Here is a 23,253-nt window from a genome sequence, read left to right as displayed (position 1 = left end):
TCTCATTTCATCTTCATCATTCTGGTAGACGGCGGCAGATTTTCATACGTTTTTCTTCATACAAATGAGTCTTGCGTGATGAGCGTGCACACAGGCCACTGTGGTTGAGTCTATTACTTATTGTTTTCTTTGAAACAATTGTACCTGTTAATTCCAGGTCTTTCTAAAGTTCTCCACATGTGGTCCTTGGCTCTTGGACCACTCTTCTGATTATTCGTTCAGAAATCTTGCGAGGAACACCTGGTCGTGGTTGGTTTATGGTGAAACAATGTTCTTTCCACTTCCCGATTATGGCCCCAACAGGTCTCACTGGAACATTCAAGAAGTTTAGAAATCCTTCGATAACCAATGCCGTCAGTGTGTCTTGCAACAATAAGGTTGTGTAGGTCTTGCGAGAGCTGTTTGCTTTTATGAGATGAGACACTCTTCTATATGCCATCAGTTGGGGCTGAACCAGCCGATGTTCATTTCCATTGACAAGGATGGGGCAAGATTTCAGCTGGTGTCTTGGATTTCCATTTACAACCCATTTTATTTTGGTGATTTTACGTTTTGCTGCGAGTGATTTGGGGTGGAGCTTATGCTTTGGATTTTAATTGGCCCATAAAAAGTAATGAGGGAAAGAACGTAAGAGGGCTTTGTGACAGCAGCCGATCTAGTTTCAGAGGCAGATGAAAAATGGTTTCGTGAAACCCCCAAAAAAACTTTTTGTGAAAAAACTGACCTGTGTCTCTGAACTTTGTTTGTAGGAGAAAATGAATGGACGGATGCCTTCAGTGATGATATGCTCGAAGTGACATGCCGGAGCCTGAAACATGTCATACTGGAACGTGTGTACCTTTACAGATCCAGAAGGTACCAGCAGCAGAATGGATCAACAAGATGGTAAGAAACTTCATGATCTTTAAAAAAAACTCAAACAGGGAAATGTTTTTTTGATTTTTTTTTGTATGTCGTTGTTGTGTAAACATACCGTTTAATAAACGTCTGATGGTAAATGTTTTCCTCGTATGACATGTAATCTGCCCTTATGGTGCAGATCTGGTTCGAGGAACTAAAATACATATATATATATATTGAAAACACAGAAGTGAAACCCAGCCGGTTGTGAGATGTTGGTGGCTGTATATATCACTTCCTCTGGCGTACTTAATACGTTGAACTTTAAAAGTCTGAAAGTTCATGAAATGGTTTATGGACCTTAGCGTGAAAGTTGCATCACATGCAGACATTCTGTCTAGACTTAAATGTAAAACTAAACTTGTTACTAATTGCATGTCGGAATGCATTGTGTCAGAAAACAGCTGAAGCAAACATCTGGAAATAAACAGTCGATAACTCATAACAGACTGAAGTGTAGTGATGCCGCACTGTGGGTGTTGGGTTTCCTCTTCCCGCCGGCTCAGCATCAGCACCGCCGTTGCCACGGCTACCTCTCCTGTGTCCGTCAGCATGCATCTCTGCCTCCGACGTCTCAGTCTTGTCACGTACCCGTCTGCGTGTGAGGGCTACATGCGCTGCAGAAAGAGGCCAGCGTGCTGATCTGGCTTAGCATCGGAGCAAATGCGATCTGAGCTCCTCAAGGGAGGGACATGGTCTCCTCCTTCCCAATCCCACATCAGCAGGCCAGCGAGGGTTGAGTTTCACTCTTTAATGTGTTTGAGGGGTGGGGGTGGAGTTTGCGGTGTAAGCTAACCTTGCCGTGAGTGACAAAAAAGAAGGGTAGAGCGAGAGAGACACCGAGTATTTTTCAGTTCTTGGAGCATCATTTCATGCCAGCGTTCCTCAAAGCCGGGGTGGATGCTGACTGGAGTTTGGGATAACAATGACACACATTGCTGGATTGATCCATGCAGAATGATAAGGTACATACGGTTCACGCAGCACCGGCATGTTTTCATTTGGGATTTGTTTTGTGATCTCGCTCTGTGGTCAAAAGTGTAAATATGGTCCATTTAATTCTTTTCTTTGTTTTTAATTAAATATGTGAAAAATAACAATAGTCATTCAGCATACGTTTTTTATCTGTATTCTCACCCTCGTTCTTTTTGTTTTGGTGTTCATGTGCGGTCACGTGGTTGAATTTGTTATATTAGCGTTGTGTTGGTACATGGTTTACAGTCTTGCTCTATTCATTTACGTAATTGAATCAGCAATTAAAAGACGTTTTACTGTTTATTTCCTTAAAGAGATAGTTCACTTTAAAATTAAAATGTCATGATAATTCAGTCAGTCACCCACATGTCATACAAGACGTCCGTGTGTTTATCTTTTCTGTCCAGTGTTAATTTACACAGGGAAGAATTATCACAGATTATTTAAATTTACATTTAAATGCAGTAAAATATAAAATACATAAATTTCTGTCCTAAATTGCAGTGTATAAATATTTTAGTACATTTTGCCCACTTTTAGTGTTATCTAAAATCTCTATTTATGTGTGTCAAATCTCATGTCTTGCTGCCTGATGCCTATATGGATAGCTTTCTCCAAATGGATCATGCTAACCTGCACAGACAATGAAAAAAGACCAATTTAAGTCGCCATTTGCAAAATACAGTAAAATACCTGAACTGAAGGGAAACACATATGCATCACATAACAATGCTGTGCCACTTACTAGACCAGATTTCGCCTCAAAACTATTTTTAAAACTACTTGATAACAATAAATTACTACCAATAAAGTTACCGCATGTAATGCAATAAAGCATCTTACCATCTACACGCCTGCTTTCAGTGCAGAGAAGTCCCAAAAGTCTGCGCCGTGCAAGCTATATGCTGTGATTTTGGTTATATTACTTTATACATTTTTGTATCATGCAGCGAAAATTCTGTCTAAGTACCGAACTACTTGCATTTACAAGATGTGGCTGCTATGAACTAACAACACATACGTGTAGCAGCAATAAATATTGAATTACATCGAACAAACAAAAACATCCTGCAGTAAAATAGATAATTTTTATTGGATTGAACAATTGTATTAATACTCACAACACGAGTGTGTCTACAGTCAATGTTTGCCTTACAACGTCCATCGCATTGGCTCACCGAGCTGGTTTGCAGTGCATCCTGGGATCGCGTCTCGATGATGCGATGCTTGGTTTTAAAACAACGCTAATAATCTTTGCGTGAGTTTGCCCTCCGGGGTCGGGCCGGGCAGGACATGAGCTAAGTCGTCAGCGAGAGACCGTATTGATGCCGGCTGGACGCTTCTAATGGTTTCCCTCCCTCAGGCTTTCGCAGGCTTCTCAATTATTCATATAGACGTCTTCTATTAAAAACTTTTGCATTGCAAGCCTGGCACTTACCCACGAGCCCGGCTCCTTTACATCTGAAGCTGACCTGTTCTTAATGGAGCCGCGTCTGCCAGTGGCCACATTTACCAGAGAAAAGATAAAGGGCTGGATTGAGTAATGTGAATAATACAATAGAGTGATTGATTTGACCTTTAACACCCTCACACTGTCATGCTATCTGGCCTCTTATCTACACAAAGCGTTGACAAATACTATTGTGGTGTTTACTCGGATGATGTTGGGTGTGTGTGGGGAGAAGCTGTTTGGTTATATTTGGGTTTGCATTTCAGTTATTCATTTTTGGTTTGCATTGAGTTTGTGAAAATATTATACATCAGGTTTGTGGGCGTGTGTGTCTGCATGTTTGTGTGTAAATGTTTGTGTTTATATGCATGTGTGTTTCTGAGTGTGTGTTTATGTGTGTGTGTGTTTGTATGTATCTGCACATATGTGTGTTTGTGTGTAAATGTTTGTGTTTATATGCATGTGTGTGTTTATGTGTGTGTTTGTATGTATCTGCACATATGTGTGTTTGTGTGTAAATGTTTGTGTTTATATGCATGTGTGTTTGTGAGTGTGTGTTTATGTGTGTTTGTATGTATCTGCACATATGTGTGTTTGTGTTTAAATGTTTGTGCTTGTGTGAGTGTGTGTTTGTGTGTATCTGCATGTGTGTGTACATGCATGTGTTTTCGTTTATGAGTGTGTTTTAGTGTGTATTAGTGTGTACTCATTTGTTTAAGTGTTTGTGTGTGTTGTAGTGTTTATTAGCGTGTTTTAGTGTGGATGTGTGTCTTTTAGTGTGAATGCATGTGTTTTATGTGTGTGTTTTATTGTGCATGTGTTTTAGTGTGTGTGTGTGTGTTTAATGTTTGTGCGTGTTTTAGTTCATATGAGTGCTTTAGTTTGTGTATGTGTGTCCCAGTAAAGGTGTTTGTTTGTTTCTTTTTCAATCAAATGTGTTCATGGGAAAGCACTGATGTGCACACACACACACAGAGGGGTAAAACATGTGAATTCTTTATGAGGATGACCTGATTCCCGGCTGCTCTCTCTCATCGTGTATCTGTTCCTTCTGTTTTACTGAGCGTATTGTTTGTTTGTGTGTTTGTTTGCGTGCGTGGGTCGGCTATGCCTCGATCACAGACATTTTGGAGATGGGAGCCAAGCAGTCGGCGGTTGGCAGCGTTCCCCTGAGTCAGTCGCCCACTCTGAAGAACATCCAGGAGGCCTACACGGAGGGCGCAGACCAGAGGGTGCTCGAGCTCATCCGCCTGTCCTGCGAGAAGAACAGCGACGGCCGACCAGACAGGGTGAGTTTGTTTGTTTGCAACATTTTACAGAGAAGTCGAATGCGTGAGCGCTGCATGGAGACAGTTGTTCAGCATCCATGTTGTGTCTTTTACATTAAACTTCATTTAGATGAATGGAGGCTTTGCTCCGTGTGTATTATTTTGTGTTAGCAGACTTTCACTTCCACTTTAAAAGTACTGTAAAATGGTGTCAGTTCAATTTATTGGGTCACTTTTTGTTATCTTAAAAAAATAAAAATAAAGTGAAGAGTACTGTGAAACCGACCCATTGTAATAAACCAACAAGTGTTTATTGGTTGCTTGGTTTTCATTTCTGCAGACACACAGAAACCCATTGCATCATGTGTGTGAAGATTGTGAAAAGTGCTGTAAATTGAGGATGTTTTCAAAAACATTGCCATCAATGTCCACCCTTTGCCTTAAAATGGCACAGATTCTCTCACACACACGTGGTTTATATCAAACATGTCTTGACCCAGTTCTTCAGTAGATTAAGTCTGAATCAATTGTGTCTCCTTATATAATCTTGAGGGCTCTGTAGAAGCTACGTGTTGTTCGTTGAGTTGATCATCCTAAGGACTTTTGACTGAAATCTAAACAGAAGAAGCTATAAAATGTTTCTGTGAAATACACTGTAGTGTATGTGTAGTGACAGCATATGTAAATGATGAGTAGTTGTCCATCGTGGTTTGTGATAGATTGTGTCATGTCATATTTATTGTTTTTTTTACAGATTTTCACATATACTGTATGAAACAGTTTTTTAATGGAAATTTTTTATATTTAAATATAAGTTACATCAAGTTACAGAAAAAGATAGAAAATGTATAAGAAAAGCGTAAAAACATGTAATTTATGTGACCAAACAGTTACTGGTACTGGTAAAGTGACCCATTTATTACACAGGATTTGCGATTTTGCGATTAATCGCATCCAGAATAAAAGTTTGTGTTTACATAATATATGTCTGTCTACTGTCCATTTTAATTCTGTATTTATAAACACGTACGTGTTCATGTATCTACATAAAAATATAAATCATGCATTTTTATAAAAATGTACATATCTGTATGTTTATAAATACAAAATTGAACATGCAGTAGATGGACATATATTATGTGAACACAAACGTTTATTCTGGATGTGATTTATCATTGCACAACCCAATTTAAAATGGGGGGGGACATCAAATTACAGAAAAAGAGTGAAACATGAAAAACATGTCATTTTACTTGACATAAGTTATTTTACAGTATTTTACTGAATCCCCAGCTGCTGGAAAATTACAGTGTATGTCGTTTTATAGTGTATGTGTCACATCTGTTCAGGACACGTGTAAAGTGCATTGAAGAAAGAGTTATTAAATAGATTTATATGGAATATCCGTGTGTAGTTTATTTTTCTAATCGTAGCACGAGGTAACCAAATCCAGTACATTTATTATCTTGTACTGTGTGATTTAAAGGAATGGTTCACCCATATTTGCATTACAGCTAAACGATTAAAATATTTTTATTTAGCCATTGCTAACGTGTCTAGAGAACACACATTTGTCAACTAGCCCCTACACACACCAGAACCAATGCGATTCAACGTTATCACGTGCCGCCATATTTGGATTTACCGCTTGGATCTGCTTGTTTTAGTTGCAATATTACTAAATAAGGTCAAAATATAAAATATTATTTCTCTCACAAATGTATCATTTCCGTTCAGAAGACATTTTTTAAATCATCAATCAGTCTTCAATACCATATGAGAAGATAACAGGACAGCGTTATTATAATAAATATTTGTTTGTGTTTAACTGAAGAAAGGTCATGGACATCGGGGTGAATAAACGAATAGAGAATTGGGTGAATTGTTTCTTCAGACAAGCAGTCGTTGTTTACAGGTTGTTTATTTGTGCTCAGTGTGTGAGTGCCTGTAAATACACTCACGGGTCTGTAATGAGCTCATGAGTGATGGATGCTGGGACTGTAATGGCTCCTAATGCACCATCAGTTAACAAACCCACACCTGAGCCTCATATTACTTTACTTCTCCCATCACTTATTGTGCTCACTGGTCTCAGAACACTCATTTATTTCTCGAAACTACATTCCGTGCCATTAAAAATAGATTTGACCTTGGCAGTAGAGAATGACATAATGTCAAATACACTGTTTTGCATATTGACATTGAACTGTGGATTTATTCATGTGCTGTTTAATAATGTTAAGTGCGATTTTTAAGACATAAGGGGGAAAATTAATTAATAAATTATTTTGAAAATACACCGTTTGTTATGTGACGTTTATAATGACCACATAAAATATGATTCACTGTAATACTGGTTAAAAAATAGAAATGTATTATTAAAAAACATCAAATTATTTACCGGTTTTAGGAATTTAAGTTGTTGTTCGAAAACTTTTTTCCAGAAAGTAAAAAAAAAGTTATTCAACAACTACATAACATACAATGTTGAAAACTGTCTCCAAACTTTAGCTCAATTCAAACGATTAAATTGTCATTCATGACTGCAATTTAATGTTTCAAACAGAGATGGCGAGAGCGAGACGAGTTATGTATTGCGACCATTAAATATAGGAATTGAAAGGATTCACATTTCTTAGTATCATAGTCCTGTCAGCGAGTGTCTAGTCATCATTCATTTTCTTCCAGTTTATCAAATCTACATTTACAATTATATTTTGAACATACAGAAATATTGTTATGCTATTGTATGTTTTAGAGAATGTTGCTTTTTGTCGTTCACGTCTTTATTTGTAACCAGTGATTCAGAGACAGAGAGAGGTCATTGGAAAAAGACACACGTCTGTAGGTCACAGTAAGACGGAATAAAAATGGGGAAGTGTTTACTAAACTTTAAGGAAGCTTTTGAGCACGCTTGACATTCATAACAGCTACGTTATATGAATGTAACTCTTTGTGATAATCTGAATAAAAGACCTCACTGTATATTGAGATTTTTAAATGTAGCTTCTGTGTGAATTTTCTGATGTAATATTCCGTGATTGTTATAGTTTCTTCCATAAAGTTGATTATTAATATAATATTAAAATGTGCTGTATATACCAGGATTAATTCCTATCAGCGCAAAACTTTTTTGTAGCGCTGGGCATCCATTCAAACTTTGAATCGCATGACTTTTCTGTGATTAATTGCGATTAATCGCATTGATAAGTGTAAAATTCAATAATTAATTTCAAAGTAGTGTATTGTGCACTTTTATTTTATTAATTAACAACTAAATTATTGTATGCTAGTTTTTTTATCTTAACAATTCGTATAAAGAGAACACAATTTCTTTAATATAAATGAGTGTTTTGGGCCCGTCCTTTATTGTTTGATGAACATTATGAACAGGGATCTTTATTATGCTGCTGCCCCTTTAAGAGCGTTCTGTACAGATATACGGATCTAATATTTATTGACGGGTCCGTTTTGTTTCCCAGCTGTAAACGTTCATAAAACGGACTACTTTTACATGGACCCTTGCTAATATGGTTTATTTGTCCGTTTCTGAGTAAGCATATGAGAAATATACTTTGGCACTGAATAAAGTCCAACACTGTGTCCCAACTCACATACTATCCATCCTAAATAGTGTTCGAAAGTAGAATGTATTGGACTCAAATGGCAGTATGTTGAAATGAGTCCCCTTTGGTCTACTCTCCACGTTTCATTCTGAAGGGCCGTCACTGATTTCAGCTCCTCTTGTCTCATGTGTTTGTGTAGCTGGAGCTGCTGAGCGTGGCCACACAGAACGGTGATGTAGAAAGTGTGCGCTTCTTACTGAAGGATGCACGAGTTTCAGTCCCACAGGAACCCGCTGAGGGAAACCCTGCCGTCCTGGCTGCGCATTATGGACATGAGATGGTGGTCCGAGAACTGCTGGACTCCATACCACGTGAGATAATTATAATAATTCAAACATTCTGTATTCAGTTATTTCCATTAAGAGTCAACAACAGAAACCCCAGAGGAACTTTCTCAAACCATTTGTTGATGACAGTATTTCCCATTTAAAGGGATAGTTTACTTAAAAAGAGAAATTCTGTCTTTAATAGGGTTGTGACGAGAGCCGACAGGTCTCGCGAGAATATAATATCCTCAGGCAATTGGCATGATGGGGTGTTTTATTCGCATATGCTCCCTAAATTTAACCTGTGTGCATCTGCAGCGCCTCGCGCATTACGCTGATTCACACCTAGCGTCAACTCTCTCATTTACTTTGAATGGGTGACATCATGCGTTGCCGAACTGAATTGTGGGTCCGTGAGCGTCGCTTCACTAAGAAGTTGAACATTTCTCAATTTTTCAAGCGTCGACCAATCAGATCACCTAAGGCAAATAACATTGCGTTCTTGCAAGACCGGAGAACAATTTAACTGGCGGTTGTCACCATGACGATCGCGTCGACCACGCCTCAGATACAGTTTAGCATTTGCAATTTCACATTACGTTATTTTGAATGCATTCACAGGCAAACCTCTTCAAAAACAGATCATCTGTCTCTTACTGATGTACGATGTTAGCATAAAACACGATGTGTTTATGAGGTTTCTCCGAAGGCTACGGGGGTGATAGATCGCCACCTGTGCTAACACGAGCAGTCGAGCCCTACGCAAAACCATTTAGACAAAACAGCCACACATCTGCTAAAAGCTGCACCTGTTAAGAAAACAAAGCATCATTTTTGTGCAATTACTGCCAGTCAGTTGAGTTTGTGAACTTAACATTTTGCAGTGTTTACATATTGTTTATTACTACATAATATAATTCATTAAAATAGAAGTTTAGAATAAAGTGATTTTATGATGACTATATTTTAGCATTTTGTGTTTTAAGGTGAATCTTTCCCTATATATTTCATCATTGAGGATTTCTTCAAAAAGTCAAAAAATCTTGTCTCGTTCTCGTGTACCCGGCCTCGTGGGATACGTGTCTTGTCACACCCCTAGCATTTAATAATTCATCCTCGTGTGGTTTAAAATCTGTATGTGACTTTCTTCAGTGGAACACAAAGGAAGATATTTTGAGAAATGTCTCAGTGGTTTTGTGTTCATACATCGGAAGTCATTCTTCAAAATATCTCTGTTTGTAGAGAAACTCATACAGGTTTGTAATGACATGAAGGTTAATACGTGATGACAGAATTACAATGTTTTGTCTAAACTGTCCCTTAAAGACTTGATCTGATCTGACGTCAGTTTCTCGCTGTGCTTTAGGTCCGTGTGTCCGTAAGGAGCTGCTGAACTGGATGTTGGCTGCGGCGTGTCAGCAGGGTCATATGGAGGTGGTGAAGATGCTGGTGGAGTCGTATAATGCTGACGCTGGCGATTGCGCTGTGCATTCTGGAGAATTTGCCATCATCACGGGTTTGCCTCTGTATGCCGCAGCACGAGCAGGTACCGACGCTTCTGCTAACTGTTATTGATACATAGAACATCTGTCGACCAATAACACAAATACAATATTTAAGAGGGATTATATGTTTGTTTACACCAGAACAAATAGGTGTAACATTCAATTGAAATAAAAGTCAGAGCGGCAACCAACAAGCAGAGAAAAAGTTTTACTCAAGCAGAGTATAATATTCAGTTTAAACATGTGCAGTAAAATGCAACAAACATTAACATGAGCTGAAAATGAAAGCAGGAAGGGAATTAAACACAACGTGTACCGCTTTTATCCAACACACACTTCCTCTTTCATCTCGGAGGAGAAAGTTCTTCCTGTTCGTTGTTCAGTGTTTCTCTTCACCGTCTGTCAGGTAATAAAGAGATCGCTTGTTTTCTGCTGAGGAATGGAGCCGGTTTCTCCTCGTACACGTTGATGGATCACAGAGAGTTCTGCAGACAGCTGCTCAGAGAGCGCCACCTACAGGACAAAGACATACCTGCAGATGACAGACTACAGCAGGTCAGACTCCTTTACACTCCTTGAAATAGCAAAAGGGATGTCTGGAGGGAAAATGTGCACAAAATGTAAGGGAAAATCCACGGCTAGTCATGCATTAAAGTCCCAGTGAAATATAAAAATTACAATGTCTATTTTTCCATGAAATATTGCAGCGTTTATTGTAAATAGTTTAACAATGTGTGTCTTTCTCTTTTTAAAATTTGTGTGCCCTCATAATCTTCAGTTATAATCTGAAAATGCACTTCCTGTAGTGACTATCGATCTTAAATGACGTATGTTAGACGGCGTGGGCGGAGCATCCGTTAACTCCTCCCCTTCAACTGTCAGTCTGCAATGACATTATATTTACAAATGATTCAACCGAATTGCCTGTTCCTGACATCAGAACATCGTTTCTTACCTTAAAACCGAAAGTAAACTGCTTTTCCCTGCGGAAAGTTTGCTTTCAGTATAAATATATTAAAGTATTAAAATATTTCAAATTCACATTTCACGTCCAGTTTTTTTCTCATGTGGCAAGAAGCTGTGTAATCAACAGGATAATGTTCAAGTAGCCGGCTGTTATCGCAAAATAACCCCTTCAGTTTGAACAATACCCTCTGTGTTTGATAAATCTTTAAATTTCTATTTTTCTATGTTGGACATGGCCACTACTTTAAGTTTTATATATAACGCGATTGGTATTCCGGCACGCACTGGACTGACGTGCTTTTGTTGTGAAGTAATTCATTGTGAAGGAATGCTAGTAAAACTTGGTCTGTGATTGAGAATCAAAGTCAACGTTTAAGAAAAGCATTTTAGCTGTATTTTGGTCGAAATATCATAAAGAATGATCAGAACACAGAGCACACGTCTAGACTCAGACATTAGAAAAGTCCGTTTTATAATGTGCAGCAGGATTGTTGGATTGGGTTGTTGAGCTTTGGAGACGGGGATTAGTGTGGGATTGAATATTTATAAACAAATGTAGGAAGAACAATACGGTGGCTTTATTTTACAGAAGTATTAGTGTTAGTTGAAGTTCCTCTTTAGGGGTTTATTTCTGTATAAACTGAAACACAGGAACAGGGCTGTTACCTGACCAGACAATCTGATATCCACAAACACACGCAGTCAAATACACATTCCATATTTCATTTATATGAAAATCAGTATATTACAGGATATAAAATGTAGTTTGTTAGACCCTGGACTACAAGACGTGAACTGTGTATGTGCGTACTGTGACCAGAGCTACAATGACCAGCCCGGCCATTCAACAACGTGATTTTTTTTATGTGATTGGATGCAGCAAAATCGTGAACAAAATAGGCTGGAGACACCCCTACAAACTTCACTCATTTGACACTCAAGTTTGGTATCTATGGAAAGCTTTTGGGTTCATTTGCTCTCCACAACGCCAATAAAGAGCGTTAAAACAAGCATTTTTCTTCTTGGCGATGGTCTGCTACAGCGCCTCTGATGGGCAATTTTAAAGGCCATTTTATCTATATTTTGATTTAATGCACCCTCAGATCACATATATAGTCCTATCCCAACCATAAATCAATAGAAGTTGTTTGTTGTTGTTTGATTGTGTGATGTCATTGTTCACAGGCTCTGCATGTGGACTGGTCGTGTCTGAAGCTGCCCTGGTTGGATCTGGATTGGTTCATGGACGTGTCGTCTCGGATCACGGTTCTGGATCTGTCTCATAACTGTTTGACGTCTCTTCCCTCTGTGGTGCCGTGGGGTCTCATTAACTTGCGCTCGCTCGACCTCTCTCACAATCTGCTCCGAGAGTTACCCATCCCGGCATCATCTCAGGAGATCATCTGCAGCAGGTCCATAAACACACACACTCGCATGAGAGATTCAAAACCTGTCCTATATAATCCAGCCTCTTTAAAATCGATTTGTATAAATTCCTTTCACAACTGGGAAATGCGGCAAACATGCTAATACTGGAACGCTGTACAATTTCTTAGGAAATACTCAGTTGTGTTTTATTCAAGTATCAAGTTGGTCTCAGACGTTTAGGAGACGGGTGTAAAATAAACTGTATTTGGGTTCATTCTGAAGATAAAAGTTTGAGTTCATCATATTGACTCTTCTCAAACTCTGATGACCTATCTCAATCTTTTTCTCGGGAGAAACATCTGAGACGCAGATTTTCTATTTGCTCTTGAACTCATAGGTGTCTAGGAGAAATAATGGACGTATCCAAATCCAAAGTGAGTTCAGGTGTTGTTGTTTTTGTGGTTTTGTAGATTAGACCATGTGAATCTGTGTGAGAACGAGCTGGACTGTCTCCCGGCCGGTCTGCTTCACCTCGGACACGTTCAGCGGATTTCTGCAGCCAAGAACAAACTGAAGAGTCTCTTTAACATCCCCAACGGTACACACACACACTGATCCTGGATCAGGTGATCTCTGAGGAGACACTCTTCACTCCTCCATCACTTATTCATGACAGATTCATGGCGTTGCTCCCACTCTTCATTTCACTCTTTCACTTGGGAAGCAAACAAAACCCATTTCTGTCACTTTCAGTTTGATTTACTTTGTCAGAAGTGCTGTTTCATTGTCGCTGCGTTTATGTCAAAGTGGAGTTGATTTATTACAGAATACTCAAAATGATGCTCTTACTGAAAATATATGGGTGAATCGCATTAAATGGCAGTGCCGCTTGTACTGGTGGGTTTGTCTGAAAAAACCTGTGCAATATTTAAGCGGTTTCGCTTAATATAAGCGTGTCGTATGTTAAATGCGTGTCGTTCTTTCAGAAAACTAAGGTCACGCTTTAGAATAGGGACCAATTTGAACTACTTTTTTTGTCTCAATAAACTCCTTATTACTGCTCGTTTATTAAGGTCGTTTTTAGGTTTAGGTTTTGGGTAGGATTAAGGGATGTAGAATAAGGTAATGTGAATAAGGCATATGGGCTTTATACACAACACATGTTAATGATGAATTTGTGTACCTTAATATACAGTCAAGTGTAACCAAAACTAAACACACATTGAGTTTCTTTACTTTATTTAAACACTTCATGTCTAAACATTTATCATTTTTGTAGGTATAGATAAAACAACATAAATAAATCGAGTAAAACAAAAAACGAGTGTTTATACGGTGATCTAAAATGTGTTCAAACAAACAATTGAAAATGTATGAACGTCATTGCATTAGCAAACTGGTGTCAATGTGATGTTTCTTACTTGGTAAGGGGTTTGTTATTATGCTAAGACACTTTTAGGAATTGGCTTGACCGTAGATATGTCCCTTGGAGATGTTGTTGATATCTAATGCATGGACATTTGTGTATTTTGTACTGTAGGGCTTAAATGAGGCCGCTGTGCATTTATTTGATGAATAAGAGGATGTTATAGCGCCACTTTTGATCAAACTTTATGGGTGCGTGAATCAAACACAGTATAAAATAGAAAAACTGCGTCTTCACATTTCTGTGAAATATCTTGATTCCATACAGTCATTTACACAATCAAGTTGAAAAACCGAACGAAGTGCGAGGTGCAAAACCGCACATCTTCTGATACTTTATTATGGGTTTATTGTGTTCTCTGTTTAATGTCACAGTCGTCTGTTTTTTTTTCTCCAGGCACTAACTGGATAGGTCTGCGTAAACTACAGGAGCTGGACGTGTCGGACAACATGCTGACGGATCTTCCGTCTTCGGTACTGCACCGTCTGAAGTCTCTCAACAGTCTCAATGTCAGCAGAAACAAACTGAGCAGCTTCCCCGACCCCTGGGCCTGTCCTCTGGTGGGCCTCACGCTGTTTTACTCTATCATTCACTGCATATTAAAGCGTAATCGTGTTAAAATGAACAAAGTTATCCAGCAAGTGCATAAAAGTCAGTGTTAAAAACTCTTTTATCTTACCCGAAATCAGACGAGTAAGATTATAAATTGAGCTGTCGGGTTGGATCATCATTTTACTTAAACACGTGTACAGTATTATGAATTCTTTGTAAGTCACGTCTGCTAAATGCATAAATGTAAATGTACGTAAAGGAACCTGCAATTTTATGCTTTGAATAGAGGTGGCGATAGAGAGGCAAGAGTACCGGTTTGCGGCTTTGAGGATGTACATAAACTTTACCGATTGACTTTCTACTGTACCATTTGAGCATGTCTAAAAGGCTTTCGTATCACTTTCTTCAGCATTTCATGATCATTTTACCCCACAGAAAATCTGCAAAGCTTCAAACAACCAGATGGAGACTCTCCCCGACACCATCTCCATCTTCTGGAGGACTCATCTGAAGGAGGTGGACTTCTCTGAGAACTGCCTGAAAGAGCTTCCATCATATATATTTGAGCTGGAGGTGAGACACAATCAAATTCCCACATCACGTTTATTTGAATGGAAACGTTTGCTTGGGTCTCCTGAGAAAAAGAGCCAGAAATTCTCTCAAATGTGTCATTGTAGTTTAAGAAGAGATGTCAACAATGTCTTTAACTGAGCTCAGATTTGTCTCGTCTGCAATCAAAACTCAATATTAGTGAAGATCTCAACATCAACTCAAACATTTTTCATCACATTTCCTCAAATCCACATTATTTTTTACCTCTATAGCTTTATACATTTTTGTGGTAGTGTCAATTAGAAATGATCTCTACCAACATGTTTTCACCACATGGTGGCGCCTTACTCATAGCAAACATCATTTTGATCTTAGCATCCAGTGTTCCTGCTGTGTGCTGTGTTATAGACACAAAGAAATCAAGGGAAAAAGTGATCATATGGATGTTTACAGATATATGGCCGAAGGGTTTTATACTTCAGTAGTTGAGTTTCCTTCCTCATCGTTTTCGCAAGGCAGCTGTCAACACAAAACAATGGCAGAAAGAGACAGAGAGAGAGATTCGGCTCAAAGACGATGTTACCTCATGTAAAGTCTGATTTAATTAATGATTCAATCTCCGCAAACACCAAACATTGATGCTGAGGACGATGTTGACACCAGAAGGTTCGAGTGTGAGGCGAAAACATTTCAGGACATCAAACACAAAGATGTGCAGAATTTAGACGTGTTTAGCGTCTATAGACACCAATGCCACAGAACACCCTATCAACCACATAGCATCACTCAAACTCCTTAGCAACCACACACTTTGCCATCGCTAGTTTTGCATGGATGAGTTCCTGGGATCACAGAAATGAAGTGGATGTTTCTGAAGTGCTTGTGATGTCACGTTAACATTTGCAAACTTGTTTAAATCTTGTCTGCGAAGGCTAATTGTGTTGTACGGTAATGAAGCGTCATGTTCATACCCGCAGGTGTGTGTGTGTTTGTGTGTTTTAGGCTATTGTGTGTCTGAAGTTGTGTGGGAATCAAATCTCCACTCTTCCTACTCCTAACAAATGGAAATGCTCTCATCTCAGAACACTGGACCTCTCCAGAAACCAACTGGGGAAGTAGGTCAAGTGCAAACACACATATACTCGTCTCAAAATCTAGTAAACTCACTACATAGTTCACCCAATATGGATTTTTTTATTTTGGGGCAATCGTGTGTGCGGTCAGAAATAATATGACTTAAACGAATGCGTAATGGCTCTCCAGTTATATTTCTCACTGTTTGACTTTGTTTGACAAACTACATTTTGTACACATTTGATTTTGTCTTGGCAAGTTTTATTATTTTACCAAAAGAAGAAGATTTTTGGATAAACTCAACGCCTCCTTGCATCTAATTCATTAACTACTGGTTTTGTTTTATTGTCCGTTTTTAAACTACCGATATGCTGATGGCTTTGAATTGTTTTAAATTCTGCCCATTTATTTTGCTGGCCGATACATCGGCACATCTCGACCCATGAAGCATTGCGACAAGTAGAAAAACATGAATCCAGGATCTTATGTTAATTTTCGTTAAATGTTAGCAATATTATTAAGTGCTTTTTCCAGTTTATTATTTCTTTGTAAATCTTTATGTAGCTTAATTTATTTTTATTTAACGTTTTGTTTATTGTTATAAATTGAGTGCTTTAAACTTATTTCAGTTTATTTCTGAGTCAACAATTACATTTTTCGTTCAGTTTATGGTTTGCAATCAATTTGAGGCAAATGTTTGTAGAGTTTGGTTCCAAAATGAGAATTTTATAATATAGATGTTTATATTTTTGATCATGTTTTTATTGTGTTAGCTGTATTTTCGATATATATTGGAATGCACAATAAAAAACATGATTTTTGAAAGCTTTTCTCATTTTGGAACCAAACTCTACCGTTTGATTTAATCAAATAAATGTAATGTTTTCCTTTAGTACACTAAAATAACTTTTTTGTTTCGGACCAGTGTAGATAAACTGTGTATATAATAAACTTTGCGACAAGGTAGAAATAGTAGCATCTAAGTTTTGTGTGCGCTATTATTTTTATGCTTGTAACAAAAACAATAGAAACTTGCAAGAAGTAGAAATAGTAGATTTGTTTATGTGGTCAAAAAATAGGCTCTTTTATAGGATATTTTTGTGTGTGGTTATTTACAATATCGTAGCGTTAGCTTAGCCACATGCTAACAGCAAACTGTTCAATCATGTGCTTCAAAAGAAAATGAAGATATAGCTCTGGAGTCTCTGCTTATGTGGACTGTAGCTTTCAAATTTGCTCTTTGCATTGAATTTAGAATGGTGCCTAAATAGGGGCTCGGGCTAGATTAGAAAACACAGCCATATGTACACACAGAGTAATATGTCAGGTGCTATATAGATTGTGGCATGTACATTTCTTGTTCTTCGAAGGACTGGCGAACCAGCCAAAACCAGGAAACTGGCCTTCTTCACTACGTGGCACAGAAGAGACCCAGAACCAGGTACAGTCCATACAAACACTGTGTTTCTGTTGCCGTGACGTATCACTGTGAATAAAACTCTAATCACTGCATTACAGTTACAGTTAAAACTACAACAATCACCATGGTAACCATGTTATAAGACATGTGATTGTTATTGTAGTAGCATTATGCACTAAAATATGACTACTTATCAAATAAAATGTATTTTACGTCTAATTTGCAAATGTAAATTGTTTCGCCATGATTAACAATTATTCGTAAACAACTGAACTGCGTTTGCGCTGTAGCAAGCAAGACATGACTTTATGAACAAGATTTTCCAATACTTTTTTATAATATATTATAGCATTTTTTTATGTCAGTTAATGCAAGTACAGTTGTTCGTGTTAGTTCACTGGGCATTTACTAACGTAAGCAGATTAATCGTATATTTGAGTAAATGTTCAAAATAAAGATTAATGAAGGCTATACAGCTATTTTTTAGTTAGCCTATGTTAGCTATTGTCTTTATCTAATGACAATGGACGTAAATCTTTGTCTAGACTCATTTGGGACATTTGGGATTGTCTAGTTATCAACATTTAACACATATCTGTTGTCAAAAAGGAAATATACCGTAATATGGCTTTGCTCTGTTAGACGGTAACACTATCTTCAGCTGCAGTAGTCACTCAAGAAGTATTATTTAGACTACATTAATGCGCTACCACAGTCATTTGTGACCATACATTAGTGATTCTGCCGTATATGAAGTGGTTTCGATGTGTTTCTCATACTCTTGTGGCTTTCTTTTGGCAGTTTGTCCAATACAGTTTCCCGTCAGTTTGCGGGATTCTCTGGAAGTTCTGTTGCTGAATGACAACCAGCTGGAGTGTGTGCCGCCATCTGTGTATGCCCTCAAGAACCTCTCTGAACTCTATCTCTCCAAGTGAGTACTACCAGCAGCAGGGGCGGACTGGCCATCTGGCGTACGGGGCGTTTTCCCGGTGGGCCCCGATCGTTTGGGGCCGGTAATGGCCACTTTGGCATTATAAACGTGAATGCACACTATGCGAGTGCAAACAAAATGTATGCTCGCTAGATCCCCCGTCGACATACTTAACCACGCGCAGCAAACCCCCCCATCGACCCGGTGACAGAAATGGTAGAGGGCCGATGTGAGCCAAAAAAACTAGGGCCGATTTCTCTTCCCCGTCCAGCCCTGAGCAGCAGTGCATCATGGGAATTGTAGTTGGGAGATTTAACGTTTCGTTCAATAGCATTTTTCTATTTATGATGCTAGTTAAAACTGCACTCTGTAACTTCTGTCTCTCTATCGCCACCTCTGTTTGACACTTTAAACTGCAGGTGACTTTGTAAAAAGTTTTTGAGTCTTAAGCGGACTGTGTAACTATGATCAGACCTTGTTCTTGTATATCTGAAACCGAGATTCTTCACTTCATGTACGCATTTGTGAAAGATTGAAGTTTTATAACCTGATCAACTGAATATTATGCAGAGAAAACATACCCACAATGCATTGCACCAAGCTCATGTATCCGTTATGGATGAGCGAAATGATGATTATAAACACAAACGGTACTGAAAGTGAATCAGTCTACTGAAAAATAGAACATAGCGAAAAGTTTGTGATGTTTAATGTTCAATCGCTAGTTGTCTGTGTAGTCATCGTACAGCATTGACAAATGAATGAGATGATGATGATTCAGTGTTTTTCACAGTGTGGGTGAAAGTTTCCTCTTTCTTGACATCTGGTAGAGTGCAGTAGCAATATCACATTTTTATTTGCTTGCTCTGTTTAAAGCTTGAATTGAATTCTCCCTCTCTCTCTCTAGTAATCCAGGTATCCAGGAACTTCCCATCGAGCTCGGGCAGCTCTCCAACCTTTGGCAGCTGGACATCGAAGACCTGAACATCACCAATGTTCCGGCAGACGTCAGAAAAGATGGTACGACACTGCGCTTATAAACATTTTCATGTTGCGCTTTAAGTACTTTCTGTCTCACTTTAAACCATGGTAACTACAAATGAACCATGCTTTTGCTACAGATATCATAGTTTAACCATAGTCTTCAAATGGAAATAATGCACTTAAAAAAGCGTTGAGTACGTGTTTTAAGTAGTTCAAGAAAAACAACAGCTACAGTAATAAAATGAGAAACAAAGACACAAATGAATTTAACAGTGTCAAGGTATATGAGGAAATAGTAAAAACACACTGTTCAAAAGACATCACTGCATAATACTTCAATTAGGATTCATTGCTGTCTATAATAAAAACAAGCTGTACTTAAAGGACAGATTCAGTTCTGTGTTTTAAATTCTTCATATCACATTCATACAAAACACATTTCACGGTAGAAAAAATGCTGTTCTTTTCTTATTTGGTTCATTTCACGTTCGCGATTCCACATTTTTTAATATTGTGATGCAGAGACTGTACATAATGTTTCAGTTTTATCCTCCCAAGTCTGTGCCGTCCTGGATTTGTCTGGTAAATATTTCATTTGCGAATGCAGCTGTGGATTCTTCCACCAGCTGCCAATTCATCACAGTACTGATGGAAACATTTCATGAATTTTACTGAAACAATGCAACAAACAACTGCCCAGAGAGAGAGAGAGGCTTGACACAAAACAGTGTGTTACTAAACAAGACACACACATACATCTGCTCTGTTCTCTTTTTATCCCCCAAAAAATGTTGCCGTCATTTACACACCCGTCCTGCCATCACAGATGTGTGTGTCACTTCTTCAGATAAACAAACCTTATTTAAATAAAAAATATCCATCGCTGTATATGCACATACTTGGGAAAAGGGAAATGTTTAATATGGTCATCTTAAAAGTGTTGGATCATAAACCTCTTCTTAATCATTTGTATTTTGACATGTTTTAAATCTGAAACCAAAACAAGCACATTCAAGCATCATTTGTTCTCGATTGTCTAGTTATCATCAGCGTGTTTTGTCAGTTTCAGTAAAGAATATTATTATTTGTATTATTTTAATGGACCCTCAGTAGTAAGTAATTGAGAACTGTGCAACAGTGTTGCTAAGCTAATGATGTCAATGTGTCTAATAAGCATTAAAACGCATAGCACATACAAATATTGGTTTAAATAGTCCATTGTTAGTTCACTTTAGGACTACTTTTGTCAATACATCACAAATTTTACTTCATAACAGAAAATAAATAAATAACAAAGGTGCATAAGGTTAAATTACAAAGTTAAACAAGGTAGTATTTCTATTTATTTATAATTATACTTATTATTATTATTATTATTCATTCCTTTTCACAGTTGCGTCTATGGCAGCCTTGTACATTAGAAAGTTGTCAAATTTAGCACACACATAGAGGGCTCATTTGTTAGCATGTCAAGGATGTATCTTCCCCAAACGTTTGTGTATTAACGCAAACCTCACAATCATGGCCTAAGGTAACATACACTGTTTAGGCATTTTTTGCTTATACCTTTTGGAAACTTTGGTCAGGAAACAGGTCTAAAATCTAAAACATTTTCCCTTGTGCGTTGAATTGTTGACCCTGTAACTGCTGCTTGCAGCTATATTTTTTAACATTTAAAAAAAAAGAATATTGTTTTGTGGATATTGATGCAAGATATCGTTTCTCTCCGTGCTGTCTCAGGCCCCTCTGCGGTTTTGGCGTACCTGCGGGCGGAGCTGCGAGGGGCGGAGCCATGCCGTCTGCTGAAGATAATGGTGGTGGGTCCTCCTCGGCAGGGTAAGAGCGCTCTACTGGAGTCTCTTCAGACGGGTAAAGCGTCACCTTTCCTCAACACCGACTGCAGCATCCACACATCCGCCTGGGAGCTGGAGAGACCCAGTGGAGTTAAATCTGCTGTAAGACATCACAAGACATGCATAACGTCTTGTTTAATATATATTTATACATTAGGTCCTTGTGTAACATGAACTAACCTACATATTTATTAATTTGTGTATTCAATGATCTACATATTCAAATATATTGGTTTAATACACAGATCTGCTGCCATATCAAACTATCTACATATTGGCGAGAATAGCGGCAAAAACATGTTTTACTGAATTCCCAGCTTGATCATCTATAAGTGTGCACCGTCAAATGTGTTTTTCCCACAATGCTTTACAAACTGAGCAAAAAAAGCTGTACTGTATGTCTCTTTGTGAGCAAAGACAACATGACGAAAACAAGACAGAACATCTTTATTGGAGTTCTGAAAAAGCGAAGCCATTAAAATGCCAACATTTTGACCTCGGGGTCTTTGAATGAGTAGTTCTGGTATTCCGGCTGAACTTTGAACTCCGACTCAGTTTGTGGTCCTACATGTTTCTCAGCAGAGTTTCCATGAGTCACACTTACAAAACCCAAGAGGATGTCTTTGTCAGACACAGACAAACTAGACATGTTCTTATAAACACTCATTCATACACGAGCACAGTAATGTTATAAAGCCCCAGAGATCATCAGCAGCTGTGACCACTTACTACACAACTGACTCATTTCCCTTTTCTTTTTAGATTTGTGGCTGTTTACCTAATTTTTCAGTTCAATTGTTCATTTTAAACGTTTAATTGTGATGAACTTAAACAAATTTAATAAATCGTAAAAATCCATAAGTTTAGTCCTTGTATGCCTTCAATAGATTGTATACAGTATATTGGGAAACTTGAGAAATGTCTGTTTTTCTCCACCAAGTGGAATCTACAGTACTGGAAAAGGAAAGATTGAAAATGTATGATATATAGCTATAACAATTTCCAATGAATATTTCACTGGTCTGCCAAAACAGGTTATCATGACGCATTTTGAATTTTTTCAATTTAATAAAAACAGTTTACAGCTTTCATCCACTTTAATAGTGAAAATAATTATCGTTATTTCTTGTTTCTTTGACCTGTTAACATCATTAGTGCGTGTGTGTGATTGTTTTCTGGATATAGATAGATTCTGTGTTGTTTAACGTGTGGGACATCGGCGGCCCAGCGAGCATGTCGACAGTAAACCAGTGTTTTTTCACGGACAAGTCTTTATACGTGGTGATTTGGAACTTGGCTTTGGGAGAGGAAGCTGTCGCCAACCTACAGTCCTGGCTGCTGAATATCGAGGTAAGAGAACCTTTTTGACCCTCTGTTCATTGTTTAGTGCCCCCTCTGGTCAGGAGGACATACAGCATACTGTTTGAAATAAAAATGTTTTATTGGCTTAAAGTGGATCGCAAAGCTATGCAAGACTTGTTTGTCTTCACAGCTGAATTAAAATCTACTTTGGTGATGTGCGTGAACCAATGAGGTTTGAAGTTTATTCTCCCTTGTGCCAAACTGGACACATCCGCCATATTGGAAAGGGCAAGGCTGGGTTTTTTTCTGAAGCAAAGCGCAACTGTCCAAATTCACCATTAGTGAAGGCAAAACTTTTTATAAGATTGTAAACGATTCAATTTGGTTGACATAAACGCTATTTAAAGAAAAATCACAGCTCCTGCATTCACTTTTATGAGTTTATAAGGCAGTCTTGCCCTCCCCAATATGACGGCGCTATTGATCCACGATTCATCACTCGATATGCATTTATGTATCTTCTATGAGTGAACAGAAACACTTTTTCTTTTTGTTTCACTTGTTTTCACATTTTTAAAACGGTGCCACACATAAACATTGAGGCAGGTTTAATAGAAATGTCTAAATGATGTTTGCCTTGTGATCTCTCCATCAGGCCCGTGCCCCTAACTCCGCTGTGGTGGTCATTGGCACTCATTTGGACCTTATAGACACAAAATTTCGCATGGAGCGTATCGCGACACTGCGGGCATACATCCTGGCACTTTGCAGAACCCCGTCAGGCTCACGGGCCAGCGGTTACCCCGACATTAACTGGAAACAACTACAGTCAGTT

At 38.3% G+C, this 23,253-nt stretch overlaps 1 protein-coding gene across 1 annotated transcript in view; it reads left to right on the top strand.

Moving 5' to 3' along the window:
* The window catches only part of lrrk1 (leucine-rich repeat kinase 1), a 51,866-nt gene that overhangs the window by 1,176 nt on the left and 27,437 nt on the right, over positions 1–23,253 (top strand). The window contains exons 2-17 of the mRNA XM_079457366.1: positions 750–885; positions 4,448–4,614; positions 8,359–8,530; positions 9,852–10,031; positions 10,397–10,545; positions 12,142–12,368; positions 12,795–12,922; positions 14,147–14,310; positions 14,738–14,875; positions 15,857–15,969; positions 17,299–17,369; positions 18,150–18,279; positions 19,187–19,299; positions 21,004–21,218; positions 22,302–22,466; positions 23,074–23,246. Of these exons, the coding sequence (XP_079313492.1) occupies positions 816–885; positions 4,448–4,614; positions 8,359–8,530; positions 9,852–10,031; positions 10,397–10,545; positions 12,142–12,368; positions 12,795–12,922; positions 14,147–14,310; positions 14,738–14,875; positions 15,857–15,969; positions 17,299–17,369; positions 18,150–18,279; positions 19,187–19,299; positions 21,004–21,218; positions 22,302–22,466; positions 23,074–23,246 (2,375 nt within the window). The 5' untranslated portion in view covers positions 750–815. The remainder of the gene's footprint in view (positions 1–749; positions 886–4,447; positions 4,615–8,358; positions 8,531–9,851; positions 10,032–10,396; positions 10,546–12,141; positions 12,369–12,794; positions 12,923–14,146; positions 14,311–14,737; positions 14,876–15,856; positions 15,970–17,298; positions 17,370–18,149; positions 18,280–19,186; positions 19,300–21,003; positions 21,219–22,301; positions 22,467–23,073; positions 23,247–23,253) is intronic.

Source organism: Barbatula barbatula, assembly GCF_947034865.1.
Source record: "Barbatula barbatula genome assembly, chromosome: 1".
Classification (NCBI taxonomy): domain Eukaryota; kingdom Metazoa; phylum Chordata; class Actinopteri; order Cypriniformes; family Nemacheilidae; genus Barbatula; species Barbatula barbatula.
The sequence above is the reverse complement of the archived record's forward strand: the minus strand, read 5'-3'. Positions and strand labels throughout refer to the sequence as shown.